Below are 26,535 nucleotides of genomic sequence, written 5' to 3'. Positions count from 1 at the left end.
AATGGAATTTACATTTTTAGGATAACAGTATTAAATACATATATTGAACACACTATATAGGCCAGATCCTGCCCAAGTATTTTATCTATATTAACTTATATTAGGATGGCTACCATATAGACATGGTTTGAAGATAGCAGGGTAGACACAAGGAGGTTAGCTGCAGGCTGTAGTTGAGAGATGATGGTGACATGGCTATAGCAATGGGAATGAAGGAGCAAATGGAAAGATTTCAAGAACATTTAGGAAATAGAATTGGCAGGACTGGATTTGGAAGGGGAGAAGTAGTCACATAAGCAGAGAGAAATCAAAAGCACTTCTATACTTTTATAGAGTTTAAAAGAAAGAGGGAGTATTCAATGGTGTTGAATGTCTTGGGGGCAAACAGAGTTAAATCTGAAAAGAGATCATTGGATATATCAATTAGAAGGTAATTAGTAACCTTTTGCATGTGGTTTTAGCGTAGTGGTGGTATAAGCAGCCTGATCCTGTACAATGAGTGACTGGGAGTTGAGAAAACAGGAGATGGTGGCAAGTACTTTCCCACAATGTCTGAATGGAAGGAGACAAGGGAAGTCAGAGGCACAGTTCTCTCTCTCTGCCCCTCCCCTGCTCATACTCTGTCTCTTTCTCTCTCAAAAATAAATTAAAAACATAAAAAAGTGGGGAGGGGGGGTGCCTGGGTGGCTCAGTTAACCATCTGGCTTTGGCTCAGGTCATGATATTGTGGTACATGAGTTTGAACCCTGCATCGGGCTCTGTGCTGACAGCTTAGAGCCTGGAGCCTGCTTCATGGATTCTGAGTCTTCCTCTCTCTCTGCCCCATTCCCACTCACACTCTGTCTCTTTCTCTCTCAAAAACAAATAAAAAACATTAAAAAAAAAAGAGAGACATAGTTGAGGAAATATTTTTTTTAGGTCAAGAGACAATAAAAAAAGCTTATAGATTCAGAAGAAGAAATAAGTAGAAAAAGGTTGAAATATAGAAGAATGGATATCAACACAGAACAGGTTAAAGGTTGAGGGGGAAAAAGTTGGGTGACTTAATGCCTGGAATGGGGTTTTTTCTTAGACTTCTGGGATTCAGAAGAATAGTTCACTTCAGAATTAGCAGCAAGGATCTCAGCATATACTAGAATCCATTAGTCTAGTTTTAATCTTTATGTTTATAAACGCTTCTTAGAACTTAAAACTCTTATCTCCCACTGTTAACAATTTGACCTAGGGCAACAGGAAAGGATCATGCTCTACTATATAGGATTATTCACTCTTCATTCCCATATTTAACTCGTATCTTGGGCTGACTTTATTAGTTTCTTCAGTCTCTAATTAATAATATGATTAGAAGAGTCATAATCAGTGTCAATTATCTGACCATGCCACAGTGTCCCTTAAAATTCATCTTCATAAAGCATCTGGCTCTCCTGACTGTAGGCTCTCACTATGGAAGATGTTTTAAATAAGACTGATGAAAATAATAAGATGGTCACAAAAATAAATAAGGAGAAAAATAAAATATAAAGACTTTCCCATTAAAGTTCATGACATTTATGAAAATTATTAAATTATATGAAAATTATATGTATTATACGAATATTGCCTTCTCCTAGCTTCTGAAAGTGATTTTCAAAATATACATTTCTGGGACGCCTGGGTGGCTCAGTCAGTTCAGTGTCAACTCTTGGTTTCAGCTCAGATTATGGTCTCATGGTTTTGTGTGTGCGAACCCTGCATCAGGTACTGTGCTGACAGTACAAAGCTTGCTTGGGATTTTGTCTCTCCTTCTCTTTCTGCCCCTCCCCCACTTGTGCTGTCTCCATCTCTCTCAAAATAAATAAATAAATAAATTTAAACTAAAAAAAGATACATTTCTTGGGCCTTATATTCTGACATTTCTAATTCAATTATTTTCTTAAAAAGTATGGTATGCAACAGGATAATGCAATCTGAAACAGGCAATGGACAATTAAGTTGTATCTACACCAAATCAAAACTATCAATATATGGGGGTGCTTGGGTGTAGCTGTGAGATCAAGCCCCATGTCAGGCTCCATGCTGGGTGTGGAGCCTGCTTAAGATTCTCTCTGCCCCTCCCCTGCTCACTTACTAGCTTCCTCTCTTTCAAAAAAACCAAAAAACCCTACCTATATATGATTAATTTTTAAAATGGAACTATATTTCAAATTTAAAAAAGAACCGGTCCAAATTAAAATATTGGCTTGAATGTGTATAGGGATACTCTTAACTAGAGACATGCACAGAGATAAAAGGAATTTAACAGGTCAAATACTCAAATTTTAAGTTTTTCTAAGTTGAATATAATCTAAAAAATATATTCAAATTGTTCCTTACTTAATGAGGCCAATGCTTCCTTTATATCCTTTCTAATTCTTCACAAATTCGAATTGTATCTTCTGAAAAGTAGCCCACTATAGTGTTTAATTAAGAGAAATTGTAAAAATTTATACAAGAAGTATTTTACTATATGATGATAGTAGTAAGGTCAAACTCTCTCTGACTACTCAAAAAACAAAAAAATGAAAAATGTTCCAAATTAGGAGAAAGCAAAAGAATGGCAGAAACTACATTCTGATTTCACATTACTACTGCTAAGTAATTGGCTGATAAATGAATATTTGTTAGCCTAGCTATACGCTACTTGTTCGCATGGAAGATGCAATACTATAAGAGATACTGCTTCCAACTAATCTAGCTAAGTCATAATTAAGGAATGATGAGAACACAAAAAAATGTCATTAATAATAAATGATTAACAGTTAACAAACAATTAACAAATAATACCATGAATAACAATGATTCTCTGCTTAACCAAACTTTAGTCAGGCCCCTGAAACTTTTCCTAGGCTCATCCATGTGCTTCTTTGTAAAATAGTTTTTACAAGAAGCCTGCTAATGATATCTGATAATGCTTGATATCTGATCAGGCTCCTCATCTTCCACCATCCCTCAGGTGATGATGTCTGATAACACTGGCCTGTCTTCAGCAAGAACCCTGTTTGGTTGGTTTAGCCAGAATCTTTCTTATCTGTGATGTTTCCTCTTAGTAACTTCCATCCACTGACCCCCACCCTGCTCCTTAGCTATAAATTCCCACTTGCTCAAGCTGTATTTAGAATTGAGCGCACTCTCTCTCTCCTATTGTAAAACACCATTGCAATGGTCCCCATACATACTGTGATGGTCTGGAATAAAGTTTGCCTTATCATCTTTAATAAGCATCACCAAATAGTTTTATTTTTTAATACCATGCAATAATGTATATTTTTTACCACACTGTATCCACCATGTTCACTGCCATACAACCATGTACGCCATAATGTAAACATGGTGTACCTGGCTCACCTGGCCACACTTCAATAACCCTGGGTTCCAGGTTTGGATCTGTAACTTTGTGACCTTAGACATGTCATTTCTCTTTGAATCCTTTCCTGTTCCATAAAATGAGGGAATTAAATAAGATACTCTTGATAATCTTAATATTCTCCTAATTCTCTTAATATTCTACCATGTATGTGAGGCACAGGCAATAAATATAAATATAAAACATAAAATCACAGATTTTGAGCTTTATCAGTGAAACAAGAAGAAATCAACTCCTCTTTGCTACAGAGTTATAGGTAGCTTCATGGCTTATCCAGACACATTTGATTAATAAATAAAACATTCTCAAATCTGACCAAAGATCTAAAACAATATGTTTGGATCATGTATGTCTTAGGGAAGGAACATTTTTGGAAAGTGATTTTTGATTTTATGATTTTTATTTACACTTGTAAACTTAAATTGTTTTACCTTATAGTCTCTTGTCTTATTTTCATTAGCTAATGAATACTACGGAACATAAAATATTTCATATAGCAACAGAAAAGTAGTAAGTAGAGATCTTTTAATGAATAGCAAGTTAGCCACACCACTAGTTTTAAAAATGCTATAATGCTGCACTAAACATTGAATCTTAATGTTTATTAGGATAAACATCTAGAATAGAAATTGTTAGGTGTTAGGTAAAGGAAACCTTGGTATAGCCAAATGAACAACAACAACAACAAAAAAAAACCACCATAAAGGGATTTAAGATAATATTTTATAGAAATAGTATGAAAAGTAACATAGGATAAATGTTCGTGACTGCAAAACTGAATATCCAGTAAGGCTGTAAACACATAATAAAGAAAGCTTATGCACAGTTATAGCCAAAGTGTTGGAAATATAATGTTTTCCTCCAGACTTTTCAGGATTCATTTCAGGATTTTATTTTCATTAAAGATAAAGTAATATTGTTTACAAAATAAATTATTTGGAGTAAAATAAAAATAGCATAATATTCATTTAGTTCTTATAATGTGTCAGGCATTTTGTTAAGAGCTCTATATACATTATTATTTTATCATATATGACCACCGTAAGTTAGAAATGGTTATCACTACTTAATAGATGAGGAAAGTGAGGCTTAGAGAGATTAATTAAATTGTCCAAGGTCACACAGTTAATCAGTAGAAGAGACTGGTTTTATAGCTGGGCCTATATAATGCAAAGTCACTATACTATGTCACCTTCTTAAAAATATATGTGGTATTCTTTAATCTTCAGGAAGATAATTTGTGCAAAATTTTATGCACCTGCATTTTCAGAAAAACAAAATATGAGTCCCCTCTTTTCTTCATTAATTTGAAAAATGAGAGACCAACAAGTGTACATGTTTGTAACTGAGATCTGTATAAATATATACATGATTTAGTAAGTAAGTACTGACTTCCACTCTAAATTTAGAACTTCTGCACCTTGGAAAATAAGCTCTTATTATGACTAAAAATCATTCCTTTCATATTGGCCTTTTCTCCAAAGACTGTCAAAGTAGATCAATCCATTTTAATTGGAATATTAAATGTGCCAGTCTACTTCTCAGATTCAAAGCTTGGGTGTCACTGAAAATGATAAATGTGAAACTGAGTTCTCTTAAGGGTGCTTCAACACACGATCTGCTTTCTCATGATAATTATGCCATAAATGTAAAATACTGCTTCAAGTACCTGACAAAAAATACTCCTATTTTATTCACCAGTATGATGGCAAAAATACCTGGAACTCTCCCAGGACCTCATGAGTGAACATCACTCCTTGGGGAAGTAGGGGCTCCTGAAGCCCAGTCCTCTGGCTTAGAAGAGGGTGGTTTCTCAAAATATGGGTCATTATATAAGAGGTGGTTAGAATAGGACTAAAGGGTTAAGTTTTTATTCAAAAATCAATAGATGTTTAAAATTTTAATAGACTCCAAATAAGAAAAAAGGGGAGTAGGAAAGTCACAGGTAAGTTCATAAATTTATTTATATTTTTGAAAAAATAAGATTTTTTTTCTTAGAATAAAATACTAGGAATATTGCTAGGCTCAGCAGGTTGGACTAGAGCAGGGGCATACATTGAGACCAGCAGTAGGCTCACTAAAACAATACTAGATCATAATATTCCTGTACATCTTTATTTTTGACCAAAAGCCTTGCTTTTTTACTTGGATCTGTTTTTCCTCTTTTACAGTTCAGCCATAACTTAAAGAAGTCTTCATCTTGTTGATGAAATATTTCATTATATCTCATGTCTATTATTGGAACTTTTAATTTTATTAAGTTCAGTGGGTTAATTAGAATGATGCTATTAAAAGTGTTTGAGTTTTTTTTTTTTTCCAATTTAACATTTTTCAGTTCTGGATATTTTTGATCAAGGCATTTGATTTTCATTGCCTCTGGTATAAATACCAGTTGATAGGAAACTCATTTCCCTTAAAGACTACAGACATTATTACCTGAAGAGAACCTTTGTGTAGCTGTGGCATATGCAAGCTAGGCTTTCATAAGCATTTTTGATGTCTTGACTATTTTATTCTGTTTTATTATGATAATCAAAGAACTTCTGTTCAGTACTCAAATTTATTCCCATGCTTGTAGATAAATTTGGCTTTTTGGTTCCACACAAATACTTTCTTTCTTTGCCAAGCTAATGAAGTAGAGTTTTGTTTCTTTTTTTTTTTTTAATCCCTTAAGTAGAAATTATGTCTAAATCTGGTTAAACTATTTGTGAGCATTAGAATGAACTGAACCAAATAAAACTGAGCCTCATGCAAAATTTCTTTAAATCACCTAAGATTAATAAATAAACCTCTAAAAACTGTGAACAGACATGAAACAAGAATAAAAAAGAGAAGCAGGTATAAGTCCATATTGTAGGAGTGCTGTACAATGAGTCTACTAAATTAAGAGAGGCTTATAACCTTTTGTGGATTGGAGCAAACTCAGTTCCTGAACAGATGGTCTTCTACCATTTAGTCACTCTTTAACTCCCTACAATCTGGCTTCTGGGCACACTATCCACTAAAATCACTCAACGGTTACCAACAACCTAGGATCATGGAAGCCAGCAACAGAAGTGCTAGAAGTAGATTTACGAATCAAACCCAGACAAATAATTCTATAGATTAGAGAACTATACCCCAGATATGTTAGTAGACCTTCCCCAGATCACACTGCTGGTGAACCATGCAAGGTCTGAAGACTCTCACCTGAATTTCTGCCAGTGCTGTGCCATACTTCCCAGCCAACTAGGTAGACTGCCTTCTTGAATCGTTGTCTCAGAGTCAAAATCCTCCACATTTTCTCATCCATTGACACTGTTTTACCTTCTTGCTGGATTCCTTTGTTCTGCCCTTTCTTTGAACATCCCTTTATTCCAACATCTGTACTCCCTATACCCTGGCAAAAAACTAAGCCTCACATCTGGCTCTCCAAGAATTGTCTGCTCTCATAGTTTCACTTTCCACCATGAACCATGTTAATAGTAACATAACCTTGTACCTTTTCTTTTAATTAACTGCTGGGTGCCTCAATTAACTACCATGTCTACATTGGTACTACCAAAATGCAAATAAAATAGCTAACATTTGTTGAGTTCTTAATTATAAACCAGGAACTGTTCTAAGCTCTTTATCTGTATTAACTCATCTAATCCTTACCATAACTCTATGAGGTACTATTCTGATTTTACATGTAATGAAACTAAGGTACACAGAGGTTAATCAGCTTGCCCAAGCTTGGATTCAAACCCACACATTGTGTTTCCAGAAGCTGTGCTCTTCACTGTTTTGCTAGGCAGAATGTCCAGCAATAAGAAATCTCCTATTTAGGGGTGGCTGGGTGACTCCATCAGTTAAGCGTCCGGCTCTTGATTTCAGCTTAGGTTATGATCTCACAGTTTGTGAGTTTGAGCCCCGCGTTGGGCTCTGTGCTGACAGTGCAGAGCCTGCTTGGGATTCTCTCTCTGCCCCCTCTCCTTTTCTCTCTGTCCCTCCCCAGCTTGTGTGTACTTTCTCTCAAAATAAATAAACTTTTTTTAAAAAAAGAAATCTATTTATATTCTTGAATATTAAAATAACATTTTCATATATCAGAGTGCTGTTTTCTGTGACTCTTCCTTTGATATTAGAATGGCTTGCTTATATAAAAATTCTGTTTAATTCCACATCTATTTCAAGAAACAAGATCAATTTTTCTCAAATTGGCTTAAAAAAAAAAAAAAAAGAATCTCTGCCCCTCCAACTCCTGGCTAGTCTTATGCTATTACCTGTTACATATGTTAGTTTCAGATAGAATCCTGCAAATCCTGCCAAAAGGAATTAAGTGATTTTTCCTATTTAACCAGAAATATTTTGTATTCTGATTAGTATTAACACACATTTCAAAGTAAAGTCCATTTGCTATACAACTCCAGAAACCTACCCCCTACTTGCTATAAATGGATGTCCTCTAGTTACCTTATTCCCAGTGGACAACTATAATGCAGAATATATTGAATCAGTGAAATGTACATAGTCAGCTGCTTAGTTTCTGCAGTAATCAGACCTCTTCCAAATATGAAGGAGCAGCAAAGGCTGGAAACAAATGGTCATTATCTCACATTAATAGGGTAGAGGCACTGCAGTGTGAACAATGAAAGCTTGCTAGCCTCCTGAAAGTACTTTCCTTTAGATAAGGAAGAGGGAAATCCCTAGGAAAATTACTAATGGTTAGACTTGTGCACTTGGTTTCATCCTAATGCTAGCAGGGAAGAAAAAAGTAACACTTAGACCCCCTTAATAATTATAAACGTTAAATATAATGTATTCGAGCCCACATTTTGTACTTAATTTTCAGATCATTTCCACAGGCCTAGAGGGCCTAGAGAGGCAGATGCAACTATTTTTCTGTGATGTGATACTGAGGTAGGCTGCTGAGGAAACAAGCTATTTCCTCTATTAATTCCTTTACACCATTACGAAAATCATTGCTTCCAAATGCCTGATACCTCTTCCTCCTTTCCTTCTTCAGTTAACACCTTCATTTTGGTTCTGCTACTTGACAAAAGTGTGACCTTGGAAAAACACTAACCTTCTCTAAGACTCACATTATCTATCTATAAAACTGGTATGATAATATTTATTTCAAAACTATTGAAATAACACATAATACATATAAAATTATTTGAACAGTGCTTATAAACAGTAGGAGCACAAAGAATAGTGGTTATTTTCATTTCTCTCACTTCCTTTCTCTTGCCCTGTCAAAACCAAACTACAGTGATAGAAGACCAAGAAGAATATGATGTATCCTCTGTTCTGAGGACCACTGCCAACAGGAAGGCATGTAAATCAACAACTGTAATAGTATGGCAAGTGTTGTAACATGGAGTATGAAAAGGACCATAGGAAAGCAGGCTTAATGGCATAGTTTCCAAACCCATAAGACCTGTTTCCAGGGAGTAATTTATGGGATGACTGGATAATATGGTCTTTTGTATAATTTATCTTTTCCAAATCAAATGTGGCAGAGGAAAGCAAGGTAAGTGAAGCAGACAAGGTCACTCTATTTATAAGAATAAAGGACAGACTAACAGTTTGGGGTAAATTATTTTCTTTCAAATATTTCTTTATCAGACAATTTGAATAATTTTCACATTTAATTTACTTGGTTTGCATCTACTTGGGGCATCACAACTGCTTAATGAACATCTACTCTACTCAAATCCCAGTGTTAGACTCATCAACCAAGATGTGAAGCAGCAATAGAATGTAGATGGAGAAAAACATATTTAACAAAATGAGATAAGACTGAAGCATAGGAGGTGAAGTCTAGGCTTCTGGTTCTAGACAGCAAAAGTGAGAATTCTCATTCCTCCTCACGTCACAGAAATGACCATATAGATATTTAAAATGAACATAAAAGACTTAAATTACAGCAATGAATAGAAAAAAGAAAGAGGGCCATCAAATAAGATACTTCACATTTCTAGTACAAAAGATGGCCAGTGGAAGTGTATTAATGAATAAAGCAGAGCAGAGAAAGTGTATATAACCTATATATACCACCATACCACCAGCTACCAGTATCACCAAATGCTACCACAGCTGTGGGAGCTGACCCACAAATAGAGGGGCTGCAGAGGGGCAGGTACAATGGAGGGCAGATAGGAGAAGTGGGACATGACACAGAACTAATACAAGGCCACAGGAACCAGCTCCATGTCCCTCACAGGAAACCACAGTCAGCAAAAAATCAGGGTTCTCTCTTAATAAACTAAATAAACTGGCTATGGTAAGGTAATGCTTCTAGTGTAAGCAATACCTTCCTTAAAGTAAAGTCCTTTACATTCTTGCATTTAGCAAAGGTGGTGAGGGTCTAGTTTGCTCCCCACCAGATTCTTGAGAAACAAAGCTCCCAATCCCATCTTCCTCACCTCTTGTTGAGGTGGTGGGGGGAGGAGACTACTTAATATACTGAGAATAACCAGACTATCATACAATATGTAATTAGATAAATGAAGATCATCAGGTTTGTGACAAAATAAATAGCAGGAAAAAAGAGAAACACCACATTAATGAAACACAAAAATAACCTTGGACATTATGCTTAGTGAAATAAACCAGACACAGGCAAATATTGTACTATTCCTCATATTTTATATGAAGTGCCAAGAATAGGTAAATTTATAGAGACAGAAAGTAGGATAGAGATTACCAGGGACTAGAGGGAGGAGAGAAGGGGGAATCATCATTTAAAGGTCACAGAGTTTTGTTAGGGATGATGAGAAAGTTTTGAATACAGATAGCAGTGATGGTTACACAACACTGAAATGTATTCAATGCCACTAAACTGTATACTTATTAATGGTTAAAATGAGAAATATTAGGTAATGTATATTGCACCACAGTAATAAAAGAGACTTTAAAAGTCAGTTTGGAAATTGAACAAATGGCACTATGACGACTGAATATCCACATGCAAAGAATGAAACTGGATGCCTACCTCACATGGTATACAAAAATTAACTCAAAATGTATCAGAGACCTAAATGTAAGAACTAAACCAATAAAATTCTTAGAAGAAAACAGACATAAATCTTTTTTTTTTAACATTTATTTATTTTTGAGAGAGAGAGTTGAGAGCAGGGGAGGAGCAGCAAGAGAGATGGGAAAAGAGGATCTGCTCAGACAGCAGTGAGCCTGATGGGAGGCTTTTTTTTTTTTTTTTTTTTTTTTTTTTTGTGAACATAGGCATAAATCTTGATGACCCTGGATTAGGTATGGTTTCTTAGATATGATACCAGAAGCAAAAACAAAAACAAAAACAAAAACAAAAACAAAAAACAAAAAAACAAAAAACAGATATATGAAATGAAAAACTTCTGTGCTTCAAATGACACAATCAAGAAATTAGACTGCTAGTCTATAGAATGGGAGAAAATATTTGCAAATCATATAAGGGACTCATATCTAGAATAAAGAACATTTACAACAGAATAATAAAAAGACAAATAACCTAAGTTAAAAATGACCATGGTATCTTAAGAGCCATTTCTCCAAAGAAGATATATATACAAATTGCCAAAAAACACATGAATAGATGCTCAACAACATTAATAACTAGATGAATTCACCATATGAATAGGTAAATAAAATGCGGTACACCCATATAATGGAATATTATTCAACCATAAAAAGGAATGAAGTACAGACACATGCTACAACATTGAAGAACTTTGGAAACATAATGTGAAGTGAAAAAAGCCAGGCACAAATTATATGAAGCCACATATTATATGAAGCCACTTATATATCTCCAGAATAGGAAAATCCATACAGACAGAAAGTAGATTAGTAGTTGCCTAAGGTTGGTGTAGAGACAGAGAGAGAGAGAGAGAGAGAGAGAGAGGAAAGTTGAGGAAAGTGGAGAGTGACTATTAAAGGCTACAGAGTTTCCTTTGGGGATAATGAAAATGTGTAAAATTAATCATGGTGAATATACTAAGGTCCACTGAATTATGCACTTTAAATTGGTGAATTGGATAGTATTAATTATATATCAATAAAGCTTTAACTAAAAAAATAAATGCTCAATAAATTATAGTCATTATTGTTTTAAAAAATTACTCTGGAGGAAAAAAAGATGATTCAAGGAATAGAAGAAATCTTAACTCTGATTCCTACTCCTAGATAGACTTATGAAGACAGATTATCTACTAAAAGAAAGGGAGGTGGGAATATGATGGCTTAGACTCAATTTTCCCTCCTGCTCTTAATACAACTATTTACCCTACAAATAATTCAATAGATAATGATTAAAGGACTCTGGGAGCTGGGAAGAAGATAGACTGAACTGGCTAAGAACTTCAGAACTTGAGGCAATGCGGTCAGACTCCTGAGATCCCACATATGCTGGGCTAAGCACCACAGAGGCCTGAGGCCTAAAACAACCAACAGGTATAAACAAAAATAAATAAATAAATAAATAAATAAATAAATAAATAAATAAATAAATAAACACAAGAACAATAAAAGTCTAATTGTTCTGGCTACAGGACTCAGAAATAGGAAGCACAACAGAGACTGAGTTGGGAGATCCAACCCTAGCTCCTCAACTGAGCTCCCAACCAGTTAGTTGGCCAATTCACCTTTTTCAGCAGGAGATTCAAAGCTGTAGTGGACCCACCCAACCTCTGCTTCACACTGGGTCACTGGTGGGCCGGTATGACTGTAGCATCAACAAAGAAGCCCCAGTGAACTGTCCTGATGTCTGCTCTGTAAATTGGGCTTCCATGGGCAGTCCAATTCACCTGCAGTAGCAGTAGCAAAGCTCTGAGAGCCATCTCAAAACCCACTGCACAACCAGCGCACCAGCAGACAGTCTGATCTGCCTGCAGCAGCAGCTTCATAGCAGTGACAAGCCTACTCAATCCCTGTTCCACATCTGGGGAACCAGTAAGTAGGCTGATCCACCCACATCAGCTGAGCTTGGTGTCTCCTAGTCTTCAACTCAGTGGCCAGGGAGAAATGGCATATTACCTATAAAACACAAATCTAAAGGATGTATCAACTGTAAGTAGGAGTCCAAAGAAAGCACAATAATTCTCAGTGCTAAAAGAAAACAACTATCAAACAAAAATTCTGGGTCTATCCTTTAGGAATGAGGGGGAAATAAAGACATTGTCAGACAAAAGAAAACTAAGAATTATGTTTCTAGCAGACCTACTCATAAATAATGTCTAACAAACAGCTATTAGGGGCACCTGTGTGGCTTAGTTGGTTGAGCATCTGACTTCGGTTCAGGTCATGATCTCACAGTTTTTGAGTTCAAGCCCCACATTGGACTCATTGCTATGAGCGCAGAGCCCACTTCAGATCCTCTTTCCCCCTCTCTCTGCCCCTCCCCTGCTTGCGCTCTCTCACAAAGAAATAAAACATTAAAAAAAAAAAAATAAAAAATTAAAATAAAAAATTTAAAAAAGCTATTAAACAGAAAGAAAATAATAACAGAAAAAGGCTAAGACATTCAGAAAGGAAACAACAGTTGAATGGTAAAAGTTGAGATAAGCACAATAGACTTTTACCTCAGGAATATCTTCAATCAAATTTTATGGTTGAAGCAAAACTTTTGACACAATCTGATATGCTGCTCAATAAACACAGAGGAAATACTTTAAAAAATAAAAAAAGGAAAGAAAACTAAATGGAAGTAAGGTTTCTACACTCAAACAAAAATATTGATATTAGTAGGACTTTCGATAACTATGTATATGGTAATTCCTGGAAGAACCACTAAGAAAATTTAAGAAATCAATATACTAAAAGTAATTATAAATAAATCAAAATGGAATTCTAAAAAAAGTTCAACTACCCACAAGATGTCCTTCAATGAATGAATGGTTGAACAGTGGTATGGTCACACTGTGACATACTACTCAGCAATACACAGGACCAACTTGATATATTGCAACAGCTTGGACTTATCTCTTTGGAGTGAAGAAAGCCAATCTAAAAGGTTATATACCATACAGTTCCATTTATATAACATTATGAAATGACAAAACTATAAAATGGAGAACGGATTAGTGATTGCCTAGGGTTAAGGAGGGCAGTGAGGGAGTGGGTGTGGTTATAAAAGGGTAACACAAGGAAGTCTTAGGATGATAAGGTAATGGTACATTTTAGTACCATTGATTCTGGTGGTGGTTACACAAAGTTACATATGTAATGAAAATGGATATAGCTATATACACACAGATACGAATGAGTGTACATATATAACAAAATGTGAATAAGCTCTATGAATTGTATTAATTTTAATTTCTAGTTTTCATGTTGCACTACAGTTATATAAGATGTTAACATTGTGGAATGGTAATGAAGGGTTCACAGGCCCTCTCTGGACATTTCTTTGCAATTTCTTGTGGATCTACACTTACTTCAAAATTAAAAGTTAAAAACATTTATTAAATTAACACCTCAAAATTTTTTGATTCTCTAAATTTTGAATAATTGTGGCAATAATTTTAAACAAAAAACAAGGAATCTATGAAATAATAATCAGAGAACAAAGATGAGCTATTAGAAATTTTAAAAAGACTTTGAAAAAAATTCAACAGAACAGCTGGAACAAAAAGTTGAGGAAGAGTCTCTGAAAAAAAAAAAAAATCCAAAAACCAAACCAAACAAAAACCCAAAGAAATAGAAACCATTTGGATAAAAGGGAAGAGATTCAGGGGACCACTCCTATAGGACTAGGATCTAATAAAAGAGCCCTAACAGAAAAAAAATAGAAAAAGTAAAGAAATAATTTAAGAAAATCTCCCACAGCTGAATAAAGTCACAAATTGAAAGGGCCCAAGTGCGAAGCAGAACAAATCCCCATTTAACACACAGAAAAACAGGTTCCCATGAAACACCAAAAATAAAGACAAGTTTCCAAAAGGATATGATGCCAAAAATGTAGTTTTATTACAATGTTTAGGGTAACAAAGGTGATACATAAAATAACTAAAAATAACTAGTAAATATTAGGAGAGTAAGATGGAAAGGAGGTTGAGGTATGCAAATGACCTTTCAAAACAAAGAAACAACAGACACTGTGCAATGGTAAAATATCAAGCAAAAAGAGTTACAAATACATTATTCAGAAGTTTTGAGACAGAGGTGAAAATAGATATGGTTCTTAAATAAATGTTTTTCTGGAGATAACGAAGTGGCAGAATGCCTGATATTCCCAATACAATGTTATGCAATTGCACTGTAATCTCAACTGCATTATTTCACTTTTCAAAATATGCATTTAAACAATTTTTATACATATTAAAAAAAAAGGCACTGTCTGGGTCTTGGATTTTAAGGATTCTGACTGAAAAGAGGCCATTTTCAGTTGGGATGAAGGTTGCACTGAGTGTAGAGGCCTGGAAGTGGGTGAACCCTGAGTGTTATATTAGATCAACAAGTCTGCTGAGACTGTAGAACAGGAAGGTTGGGAGAAATTTGGAGAAACTTCAAGATACAGGTGAAAAACAAGGTATTGAGTGCTGTGCAGGGCCTCAAATGTCAAGATATGGAGTTTACACTATATCCTGAGGAGAGTAGGGAGTCATGGAAGGTTTTATGCAGGAATCCACTAATAGACACAGGTGTTATAAGATCATGTGTTCTCAAGCACAGAGAATAAACAGAGAGACTGGAGACAGAGAGAGATAAAAACCATGCCACTGAGTAGTAATGAAGTCTAAGCAGTACATGGCAGTGGGGATGAATAAGAAGAGACCAATATGAATGATACTGTGAAGGCAGAGACAATGTAAGAACCATCTGGACAGAAGAGCTATTGGCATGAGAAGGGACTACTGAAGGCAATGTCCTTATCCAAGACAATGACCATGGAGAGAATGGCAGATTTGAAGAGACAAGGTAACACATTTGGCATTAGAAATATTGTGTTTTTGCTCATCATCACTTATCAGGGAAATGCAAATCAAAACTACAATGAGATACAACCTCATACCTGTCAGAATGGCTAAAATCAAAAACACAAGAAACAAGAGGTGTTGGGGAGGATGTGGAGAAAAAGGAACACTCATGTTCTGTTGGTGGGATTGAAACTGGTATAGCCACAGTTTGGAGGTTCCTCAAAAAGTTAATAGTAGAACTACCTTATGATCCGGCAATCACACTACTGGGTAGTTACCCCAAAATACAAAAACACTAATTCAAAGGGATACATACATCCCTATAAAGCAGCATTATTTACAATAGCCAAATTATGGAAGCAGCCCAAGTGTCCATTGACTGATGAATGGATAAAGAAGATGTGTTATATATACACACAATGGAATATTATCTAGCAATAAAAAAGACATGGATGGAGCTAGAGAGTATAATTCTAAGCGAAATAAGTTAGACAAACACAAATACCATATTATTTCACTCATATGTGGAATATAAGAAACAAAAAACAAGCAAAGGAAAAAAAATGAGAGCAAGAGAGAGAGTAAAAGCAAGAAAGAGACTCGTAACTGTAGAGAACAATCTGATGGTTACCAGAGTGGAGGGGGGGGGGCGATGGGTTAAATTGGTAATGGATATTAATGAGGGCACTTGTGATGAATACTGGGTGTTGTATGGAAGTGTTGAATCACTATATTGTACACCTGAAACTAATATAACATTGTATGTTAACTAACTAGAATTAAAACCTTAAAAAAGTTAATTCATAAAAAAAGAAATGTGTTTCATTAAAAAAATTTTTTTTAATGTTTATTTATTTTTGACAGAGAGAGAGACAGAGCATGAGCAGGGGAGGGGCAGAGAGAGAGGGAGGCCCAGAATCTGAAGCAGGCTCCAGGCTCTGAGCTGTCAGCACTGAGTCCGACACGGGGCTCGAACTCACAGACCACGAGACCATGACCTGAGCCAAAGTCAGACGCTCAACTGACTGAGCCACCCAGGCGCCCCTAAATGTGTTTCATTTTTAAACGACCTCATTGATATACGATTGACATCTAAAAAGGTGTATATATTTAATGTATACAACTGGATGAGAAGAAACAAGTATACATCCAGAAATACTGGGTTTTAAATACTACATCTGTGTGGAGAGATGATCATTAAGTAGTTGGAAATTCAAGGTTACATATTAGGAATCTAAATTAGATTCTAATTAGATCTAATTAGAGATCTAAAATTAGAGACATCTGCATGAGAAGTCCACTATTTCCCATGACACACCTTCCTCCCACACATACCTGCAAGCACACTCAATCAAGTTAAACATTGACTACCTTCTATATAACAGGTGTTATGATATTATGACGATACTGAAGCTACAAAAATAAATTAAACGTGGTCTCTGACCTGTGGGAACTTACATACTAAGATCTCCAAAAGGTGGGGTTTTGGGGGAGGGGCTGTCAAAAGCTCACAATACTATCAAGCATATATGCTATTGTTTACAATGCTTTTCTTTCTACTCCTCTAAACTTGCTTATAAAAGGGGATTTGTTTTATTCTCTAAGTAACAGCAAAAGAAAACAGCAATTTCTGACTAGGAAGCAAGTAGTGGGGAGGGTCATCCCAGATGATACCATGTTTTTCCAACCCAAGTTTTTGTTTTTGTTTTTAAGTTTATTTATTTATTTTGAGAGAGAGAGTGAGAGCAGAGAAGGGGCAGAGAGACAGGGAGAGAGAGAGATTCCGAACCAGGGTCTGCACTGACAGTGCAGAGTCCGACACAGGGCTTGAACCCACAGACCATGAAATCATGACCTGAGCCAAAATCAAGACTAAGATGCTTAACCAATGGAGTCATCCAGGTGCCTTTCCAACCCCAGTCTTAAACACAGGTAGAAAAGTATTTCCCTTTTATGAAATTAGTTTGCTATTATGGTATTTCTACAAAAATCAACAGCTCTCAATTTAGTCCTCAATGTTTCAGGTTTGTAATTTGCCAATAGCCCTATGTATACTTGAAGGAGTAGACGATTCTACAGTTCTGGCACACTCCCTGCTTACTGGATTCTGGAAACTTCCTTCTGCCATAAACTTTCTGTGAAGGAATGAGTTGATTCAGTAGTCCTGAGCTGTTCAAACTCTGAACATTCCCAAGAAAGCTATACTTGAAAGCTGGCTTCTTGGAATGTCCTGTCAGAGAAGAGTGTTTTTGCATGCTTAATTATGGCACTGGGCCATCCTGTTCCAGTTTGTCCAGATGGTTTATGCTAACAATGTGATTTATGGTGAACATCTGTTTTTTTTTTTCCTCTGGGGAGCTAGAGCTTGAATAGCCAAGGTCAAACCTGCAGGTTCTACATGCCTACATGACTGACCCTCAATAAAAACTGGACAGTCAAGCTTAAGCAGTTGGTTGGCAACACTTTGCAACTTTTACACATTGTTGCTGGGTAACTGTGTCTCACATAACTCCACTGGGAATGAACACTGGGAAGCTTATGACTGGTTTCCTCAAGACTTGCCCTGTGTGCCTCTGCTGATTTTACCCTGTATCCTTTCACTGTAATAAACCATAAGTGTAAGTATCACAGCTTCTGAGTCCTGTGAGTTCATCTAGTGAATCACTGAGGCAAAGGATAAATGGGGACCCCTGATATATCTTCCTTCAAAGTCAGGGATTTCTCTCATTTTCAGAAATTGTCTGAACTCTACTACTCTCTCTCTAATTTTTTTCATCATTTGGCAGGGTTTGAAGCACCTGGTCAAAGTCTGACCTGGTCAATAATGACCAAGAGGTCTCTAACATCAACCTTCAAAGCAGAGGGCTATGTCTGACCTCTTTATTTCATCAGTCCATGCCATCCAGTCCCAGCAATGGACAAGGTCATGCCTGGTCTTGGCTACTGCTTAAATTGCTGAGAAAGTGGCAACGGCCCCTCACCATTTTATTTTATTAAAAAAAATTATTTTTAATGTTTATATTTGAGAGAGACAGAGAAAGCAGGAGAGGGAAAGGTTCAGAAAGAGGGAGACAAAGGATCGGAAGTAGACTCTGTACAGTGAGCACAGAGTTCGATGCAGAGCTCAAACTCACAAACCATGAGATCATGACCTGAGCTGAAATCAAAAGTTGGTTGGTCACTTAACCAACTGAGCCACCCAGGTGCCCTGACACCTCACCATTTTATATATCACCAAGCTGCAACCAGGGTGGGGCATTATGGTTCCCAGCAATTTTCTGCTGTTAATCCTTGAATCATCTCCTTCTCAGGGACTGTACCCAACTCTGCACAGATGTGATACCCATGAAGCTGAAGGAGAGAAGCCCTTGTCCTTACCCTATAGCAAGTCTTGTATGTAGGAATGTGGTTCCACCTGGGAGGCATGGCACAGATTATTTAGTAGCAACATTAGAAAATGTTTTCAATATAAGAAATAGAGTGAATTCTCCATAAAATCCACTCTCACTCACTTGTACTCTGATAAGCTTCCTTGAGTAAGAAAGAAAGAGTTGGAGGTATACTGTATGTTAAAAATTACACATAACCCACAGCCTTCATTATATGTATCAAGCATGAAATAGCTGTTCAAATTGTTGATTTTGTTAGCTATGTGATTTTATGCTCTCTAGCTCCTGTCCCCACAACTCAAATATGCGACCTATTACTTTATTTTCTAAGAAAAGTCTTTGAGATTTCATTACCCTAGAGAAGTGGGTCACACATGTGAAATGCTATGTAAATGATAAATACTAGTCTTCAAATGGCTCAGTCACAGCACTGTGTAATATGAAGTTATATGTATTCTCTATTTTACCATTTCTTCAAGTGAAATTGTGTATCTCAAATCTGTACAGAATGTATACTTGTAGTGTACTGACATGAGTGGTAATGAGGCCAAATCCTCACCTTACACAGGAGTCAACAGGGCAGTGAAAAATTTCTAACACGTATTAACAGAAGGATTTTATGTTCTTGAGAAAATCTTAACATTTATTTATAAGTCTCCCAAATAGCTTCTCATCTATAAACCATTCAGAGTAATTACATATTTTGTTGAAGAGCAGCAAAAGAATCAGAGAAATAGTGTGATAGAATCTAATGGACCTGGCTGGCTTTCTCATTCTGTCATTAAAATAAGCATTTATGTGTGTGTGTGTGTGTGTGTGTGTGTGTGTGTGTGTGTGTGTGTGTGTGTTATATGCATATGCATTTTTTTTTTTAAATAAAAGGAGCATTTTTGATTTCATAAGCATATATTCCGGAAGTGCTGATGCTATTCTTGTTAAATAAATGTTAACTGCTTGGAATCCCAGGCACACACTCAGGTTCATTCCCTCTCTCCTCAGGCAGTTTCCATAATCTACAACATTTTCATTTTAACAGTCCTCATTACTGGTATCATTTAATACTTGAGGGTTTGCTCAAATCAACATCAATCTTGCTGATCCTGCAAACACTTATTTTGTTGACACAACACAGTCTGAATCCATAGCTACTAAATGTAAAAAAAAATTTAAATTATTCCTTCACCAAACATGTCACCAAGTACTAAGAACAACTCTGTCAGTTACTCAGTGCTGTCATAGAGACACAGCAATGGAGAGACATTAAGCACAGGGCCTTTCATGGGACCTCACTTCCTTCAATAATAATCCCATCGCATCTGTCCCCTTGCCTATCCATACATACTGCATCCTCCCAAAGACATTTATCACCTTAAACTCAACCACTGTGAAGATGAAAGTGTTTGCCTGGAAGACATCTTGTTGGACACATCTGACTCGTATTTCTTCATTAACAAATAATCCTTTGCCACAAGTAAATCTTAAATAACCAGAAAAGGGAAAAGCCTTGCCTTCAAAAAAAGCAATAAAAACCCATTAAGAATAAAATTTCTTTTAAAATTAACTTTTAAATGTCTTTAGATGAGTCTAAATTAAGGAAAAAAAAATATCTTTACTTGATTGGAAAACCTCATGCTCACGTTGCGTTGATTCTGTAGTGGGATATAGCGCTGGACAGGATCAATGTCTTTAGGACTGATTAATTCATCAGCTGAAAAAAAAGAGAAGAGAAATGACATTATCAAAAATGCATCTACACACTTTATAAGTCAACTAGACCTAATGACCTAATAGACACTTCATCCAACAAGACCAGAATATATATATTCCTTGATGCACATAGAACATCTTCCATATATGAGGCCATATAGAACAATCCTCAATAAATTTAAAGAATTAAAATTCTATAAAGTATGATTCTGACCACAAAAGAATGAAATTAGAATTCAATAAACAGGAGAAGTTTTAGAAATTCACAAATATGTGGAAACTAAATAACACACCATAACTAATGTGTCAAAGAAGAAAACAAATGGGAAATAAGAAGATACTTTCTAATACATGTTCTGATAAGATGATTGAAAATGAAGACAAAATATACCAAAATTTATGGATGTAACTAAAGCAATGCTAGGAAGAAAATCTGGAGCTGTAAATGCCCATATTAAACAAGGGAGAAAAATTTCAAATCCACAACCTATCTTTCCATCTTCAGACAGTGGATAAAACTGAGAAAACTAAATCAAAAGCAAGCAGAAGGAAGGAAATAATAAAGATTAGAGTGGAAATTAATGAAATAGAATGTGGAAAAACAAAAGAGAATAATAAATAAAACTAAAAGTAGATTCCTGAGAAACTCAAAAGCTGACAAACCTTTAGCTAGACTGACAAAGAAAAAAAGAAAAAAGACTCAAATTACTAAATCAGGAATGGAAATTAAGAATATCCTTAAGGATTACAAGAGAATTCTATGAACAAATGTATGCCAATAATTTAGATAACCCAGATGGATATGAACAAATTCCTAGAAATATACACATTACAAAAAGACTAACTCAAAAAAGAATAGGAAATATGAACAGATTTACAAAAGGAACTGAAACCTTCTGGGGCGGGGGGCGGGGGGGAAAGGGGGTGGGGGGGGTGGTGAGAAGCAAAAGACCAGGACCTGATGGCTTCATTGGTGAATTCTACCAAACAGTTAAAGAAGAAGTAAAACCAATCTTTCACAAACGTTTCCAAAATAGTAGGGGAAATACTTCCCAACTCATTCTAAGAGGCCAGTATTACCCTAATAAAAAAATTATATTCACCACAAGAAAATTACAAATCCAAATCTCTTCTGAATATAGATAGAAAAATCCTCAACAAAAAAAAAAATAGTAGCAAACTAAATCCATTAACATATAAAAAAGATTACACACAATGACCAAGTGGGATTTATACCACAAGTGCAAGGATAACTTAACTTCCCCAAATCAATTATTGTAGTAATACAATATCAACAGAATAAAGGACAAAAAAAAAAAAAAAAAAAACCCTACAAAATCATCTCAGTAGACACAGAAAATACATTTGACAAAATTCAACATTCTTTCATGATAAAAAGCATTCAACAAACTAGGATAGAATGAAACTTCCTTGACCTGATAAAGGGAATCTATGAAAACCCAAAGCTAACATCATATTCATAGGTAAGACTGAATGCTTTGCGCCAAAGATCAGGAATAAGACAATGATGTCAACTCCTGTCACTTTTATTCAACAGTGTATTGGAGGTTATAGCCAGAAAAGTCAAGCAAGGCAAGAAAAAAATAATAAAAGTCATCCAGATTGAAAGGAAGAATCTAAAGTAACTAAGATAATGTGCTACTAGGGGCACCTGGGTGGCTCAGTTGGCTCAGTGACCTGACTCTTGATTTCAGCTTAGGTCATGATCTTGTGGCTGGTGAGACTGTGTTGGGCTCTGCATTGAGAGCACAGTGCCTACTTGGGACTCTCTCTCTTTCAATATAAATAAATAAACACTTAAATTATTATTATTTTGATTTGAGAGAGAGAGAGCATGAGTGGGGGAGAGGGGCAAAGGGAGGGAGCAAGGGACCGAGGGAGCGAGGGGGAGAGGGGGAGAGAGAGAGAGAGAGAGAGAGAGAGAGAGAGAATCTTAAGCAGGTTCCACACTCAGTACATAGCCCAACATGGGGTTCAATCTCACAACCCTGGGTTCATGACCTGAGCTGAAATCAGGAGTCATACGTTTAACTGACTGAGTCATCTAGATGCTCCATAAACAAATAAACGTTTTTTTTTTTTAATTTTACAAAAAGGATAATGTGGTACTAGTATAAAGATAGATTAATGGAGTAGAAGTGAAAGTGTAGAAATAAATCCTTACATTTATGTTCCACTGAGTTTTGACAGCATGCCAAAACAATTCAATGGGGGAAAGAATAGGTTTTTTTCACAAATAGTGCTGGGACAACTCGATATTTATGGACAAAAGAATAAAGTTGGACTCCTTCATCAAATCATCTATAAAACTCAAAATAGATCAAAAGTTAAATATAAGACCTAAAATTATAAAACTGTTAGAAGAAAATAAAAGAGTAAACTTTTGTGACTTTGGATTAAGCAAAACTAAAAATCAAAACATAAGTGACAAAAGAAAAAATGAGATAAACTGAATTTTGTCAAATTATAACCTTTTGGACCTCAAAAGACACCATCAAAAAAAGTGAAATGACAACTCACAGAATGGGAGAAAATATTTACAAACTGCGTATCTTGTAAGGGATTTCTGTCTTGAATATATATATTAAAAAAACTCTTATGATTCAATAATAAAAAGACAACACAATTTAAAAATGGCCACAGTATCTGAATAGACATTTCTCCAAAGGTATATAAATTACCAGTAAGCACGTAAAAAGATGCTCGACATTAGTCATTTGGGAAATGCTTATCAAAATCACAATGAGATACCACTTCATACCCATTAGGATGGCTATTGTCAAAAAAAGAAACAAGAACAAGGGTTGGAAAGGATGTAGGGAAATTGGAACCCTCACACATTGCTGGATGGAATGCATATTGGTACAGTTACTTTGGAAATCAGTCTGGAATTGCTCAAAATGTTAAACACAGAGTTACCATATGACTCAGCAATTCTACCCCTAGGTATATACCTAAGAGAAAGAAAAACATGTCAAACAATAACTTGTACATGAAAGTTCACAGCAGCATGATTATAAAAGCAAAAAAAAAAAAAAGTGGAAATAATCCAAATGTCCACCACCAGATGAACAGATAAATCAAATGTGGTATATACATACAGTGGAAGATTATTTGGCCAGAAAAAAGAATTAAGCTGTTGATACATGAATGAACCTTGAAAACAACACATTATACGATTCAAGGTATATGAAATGTCCAGAATAGGCAAATACACAAGGATAAAATGTACATTAGTGAGTGTCTGGTGTTGGGGGAAAGGGTGAAATGATTAGGGTTAAGTGGAGAGTGGGTAAGACATTTTTTGAGGGGTGATGTAAATATTCCAAAATTGATTGTGGTTATAGTTGTACAACTCTGAATGTATCAAAAAACCACTGAATTGTAAACCTTGAATAGGTTAAGATATAGTATGTAAGTTATACCTAAATAAAGCTGTTCTAAAAAGAATGTATTCGCATTCTCTCAAGAAAGGAAACCAGTTCACGAAGGGGAGACAAAGTGCTTCCTGATACTAAATTCTAACATTTCTGAGACAGGGCATTTTTCAAAGGGCACTAACCAGCATGAAAACAATGTCTACTACTGCTATTGTTCTATAAACACGGAAGCCCTTTTCATGTGGTAGTTCCTTGTGGCAACTTATTAAGTCCAAGGACATAATAAGGAAGGCAATTTAGAGAGTTTGGAAGGGGAGGGTGTGGAGAAGGTACTCTGAGTCAGTGGTTCTCTGCTATCTTCTGTTGTAATGCACCTCAGAGAGATTCAGCACCAGAGGCTCAGTGTAGCAGGGATTCTCCACGGATGTGAAAAGGACTATGCTGAGAAGGGGTGGTGGGAACAAAACCTTGAAATGAAATTCTGCCTAACCTCATTGGAGTATAAGTTGACAGTATCTATGCAAATTTATAGCAGGCATACTCTGTCCCAGCAACTGCAAATCTGTAAGGTTATCTTAGTTACATTCAGACATGTAAAAGTTAATTGAATAATAACATAAAAAAAAGAATTTAACTTCTCCCAAAGTGAATCAGAACATTTTATTTTTGCTGCACTCAAGTTATGAAAATGTGCTACTTCATATTCGATCTTCAGTTCTATACTGACTACATAAAAATGACACCATGTTGATTTTTGTTTAAATTCACCCATGTTTAATATTTAATTCAAAAATACACCTCATTTTCCATAGCTTTTTAGATACTTCTTTTAGTCAGTGAATAATTCTGAAAAACAGAGCAGAGAGTCAACCACAAAAATGCTTGTAAATTTCTTTGCAGCTGTGGTAATGTTTCTCATTATACAGGTTTTTCTATTCTAGGGTAACTTTAGGGCACATATTCAATGTTATCACCAAAGGTGTTTTTAGTAACTCCTGAAAGATGCTTTTAATAATATTAAAAGTGATGGGGCGCCTGGGTGGCGCAGTCGGTTAAGCGTCAGACTTCAGCCAGGTCACGATCTCGCAGTCCGTGAGTTCGAGCCCTGCGTCAGGCTCTGGGCTGATGGCTCGGAGCCTGGAGCCTGTTTCCGATTCTGTGTCTCCCTCTCTCTCTGCCCCTCCCCCGTTCATGCTCTGTCTCTCTCTGTCCCAAAAATAAATAAACGTTGAAAAAAAAATTAAAAAAAAATAATAATATTAAAAGTGATATTACTAGTAGCATGATAAGAAAAAGAAGGAAGAACAGCAATTGCAGCAGCCACAGAAGCCACCACAGCCACTGCCGCCTCTGCAACAGCAACCACAGCAACGTTTACACAGTGCTTCCTATGTTCCTGGCCTTGTTGGATTAATTAATTAATCAATTAATCATTAACCATCACAACATCCTTATCATTTTACAGATGACAAAATGGAGGCGTTGAGCAGCTAAGCAACTTGCACATGGCAGGTAAGTGACAGAGCTTAGATTCAAACACAGGCTGTCTCTCTCTGGGGTCTACGTTCTTAGCCCATACTAATCCTGCCCTGTAAGAACACTGACACTGTATACAACACAGATGGAGAAGATACCAGGAGGAGAAAACATTAAACAAATAATTTAGATCTTGATATGTTATATTTTTCCTATTCAAATCAGGGAGCATATCACAGAACATTCCTCTCTCTCTGAAAAAAAAATATACTTGTGCAAAATTCAAAACAAACCAATATAGGCTTAATTATGGCAAATATCGACATATAATTTCTATTTATTAATATCAGTGGAGCTCATGATGCAGGGTTGATTAGTACAGTGATATTCTAAATAGCACCAAATTATTTCCCATCTCATTTGTCTGATCATTGAGATGTGAAAAAATCTCCACTACCAACAAGCATTTTACATAATTAATGTTTCACTGTTTCTACAAAAATGAAATTCTATCTTTATTATTTTGTTATTTATAAATGATGACAGAAAAATGAAGAAATCTTATATCCTTGGAAGGCATAAATGCTAATCTATTAAAATTGATATGAATCAAATAGTTAACAACATCTCTTGAAAAAGCTTATTTCTTGGCATTCCTTTCTCATTTCTCTATTTGTACTGTACCCGTGTATCTAGCTTAATGTTCCAATTTACACTGTGTGCTCATCTATAACCCCACAGGTTGTATGCTTCTTATTCATGGATATACCCGACTTTCCAGCACAGCACCTTCCATATAGTAGGCACTTAAGAGACTTATTAAACAAAATAATAAATTGGTGGATTAACAAATTCAGAAACATAATTGCTGTAATCATTGTTTTAATTTCCATAATGGTAAAAGTGACTAACGCCTTACAAAGGTCAGGTTAATAGACGTATTTTTTTTACTGCATTGCTTTTTATCATTCAGGAGGCAAAACAAGAGTTCCTCACTGTGCTGATTCTATGGCACTGGCTTTTTGGTGAAAAAGGACAAGCCTGAAAGCACTTGTGCCTGACCAACTACAGAATATTTAAAATGAAAATAAGAGAACAAGGATAAAAGAGCAATGGCTTTCTACATTTCATTACAGTACGAAACCTCACAGATAACCAAGCATTTCTATAAATAGGGACAGCCATCTTTAAATCTTTATAAGACAGATTAGCTTCATTAATATTTGTATTTTTTATGCACAGAAATTTTATGAAATACACCTTGGGTTTACTTCAAACAATCATTATTAAGGGCAAAA

General features: G+C 35.7%; 1 protein-coding gene across 7 annotated transcripts in view; it reads right to left on the bottom strand.

The window, feature by feature from the left end:
• The window catches only part of PHKB (phosphorylase kinase regulatory subunit beta), a 269,902-nt gene that overhangs the window by 70,345 nt on the left and 173,022 nt on the right, over positions 1–26,535 (bottom strand). For all 7 annotated transcript variants that reach the window (XM_045442643.1, XM_045442642.1, XM_045442644.1 and 4 more), the window contains one exon: positions 20,267–20,361. In XM_045442643.1, coding sequence (XP_045298599.1) covers positions 20,267–20,361 — 95 coding nt within the window. The remainder of the gene's footprint in view (positions 1–20,266; positions 20,362–26,535) is intronic.

This window comes from Leopardus geoffroyi, chromosome E2, assembly GCF_018350155.1.
Source record: "Leopardus geoffroyi isolate Oge1 chromosome E2, O.geoffroyi_Oge1_pat1.0, whole genome shotgun sequence".
In the NCBI taxonomy this organism is placed as follows: Eukaryota; Metazoa; Chordata; class Mammalia; order Carnivora; family Felidae; genus Leopardus; species Leopardus geoffroyi.
Note: the sequence above shows the minus strand (reverse complement) of the source record. Positions and strands in the feature narration are given on the sequence as shown.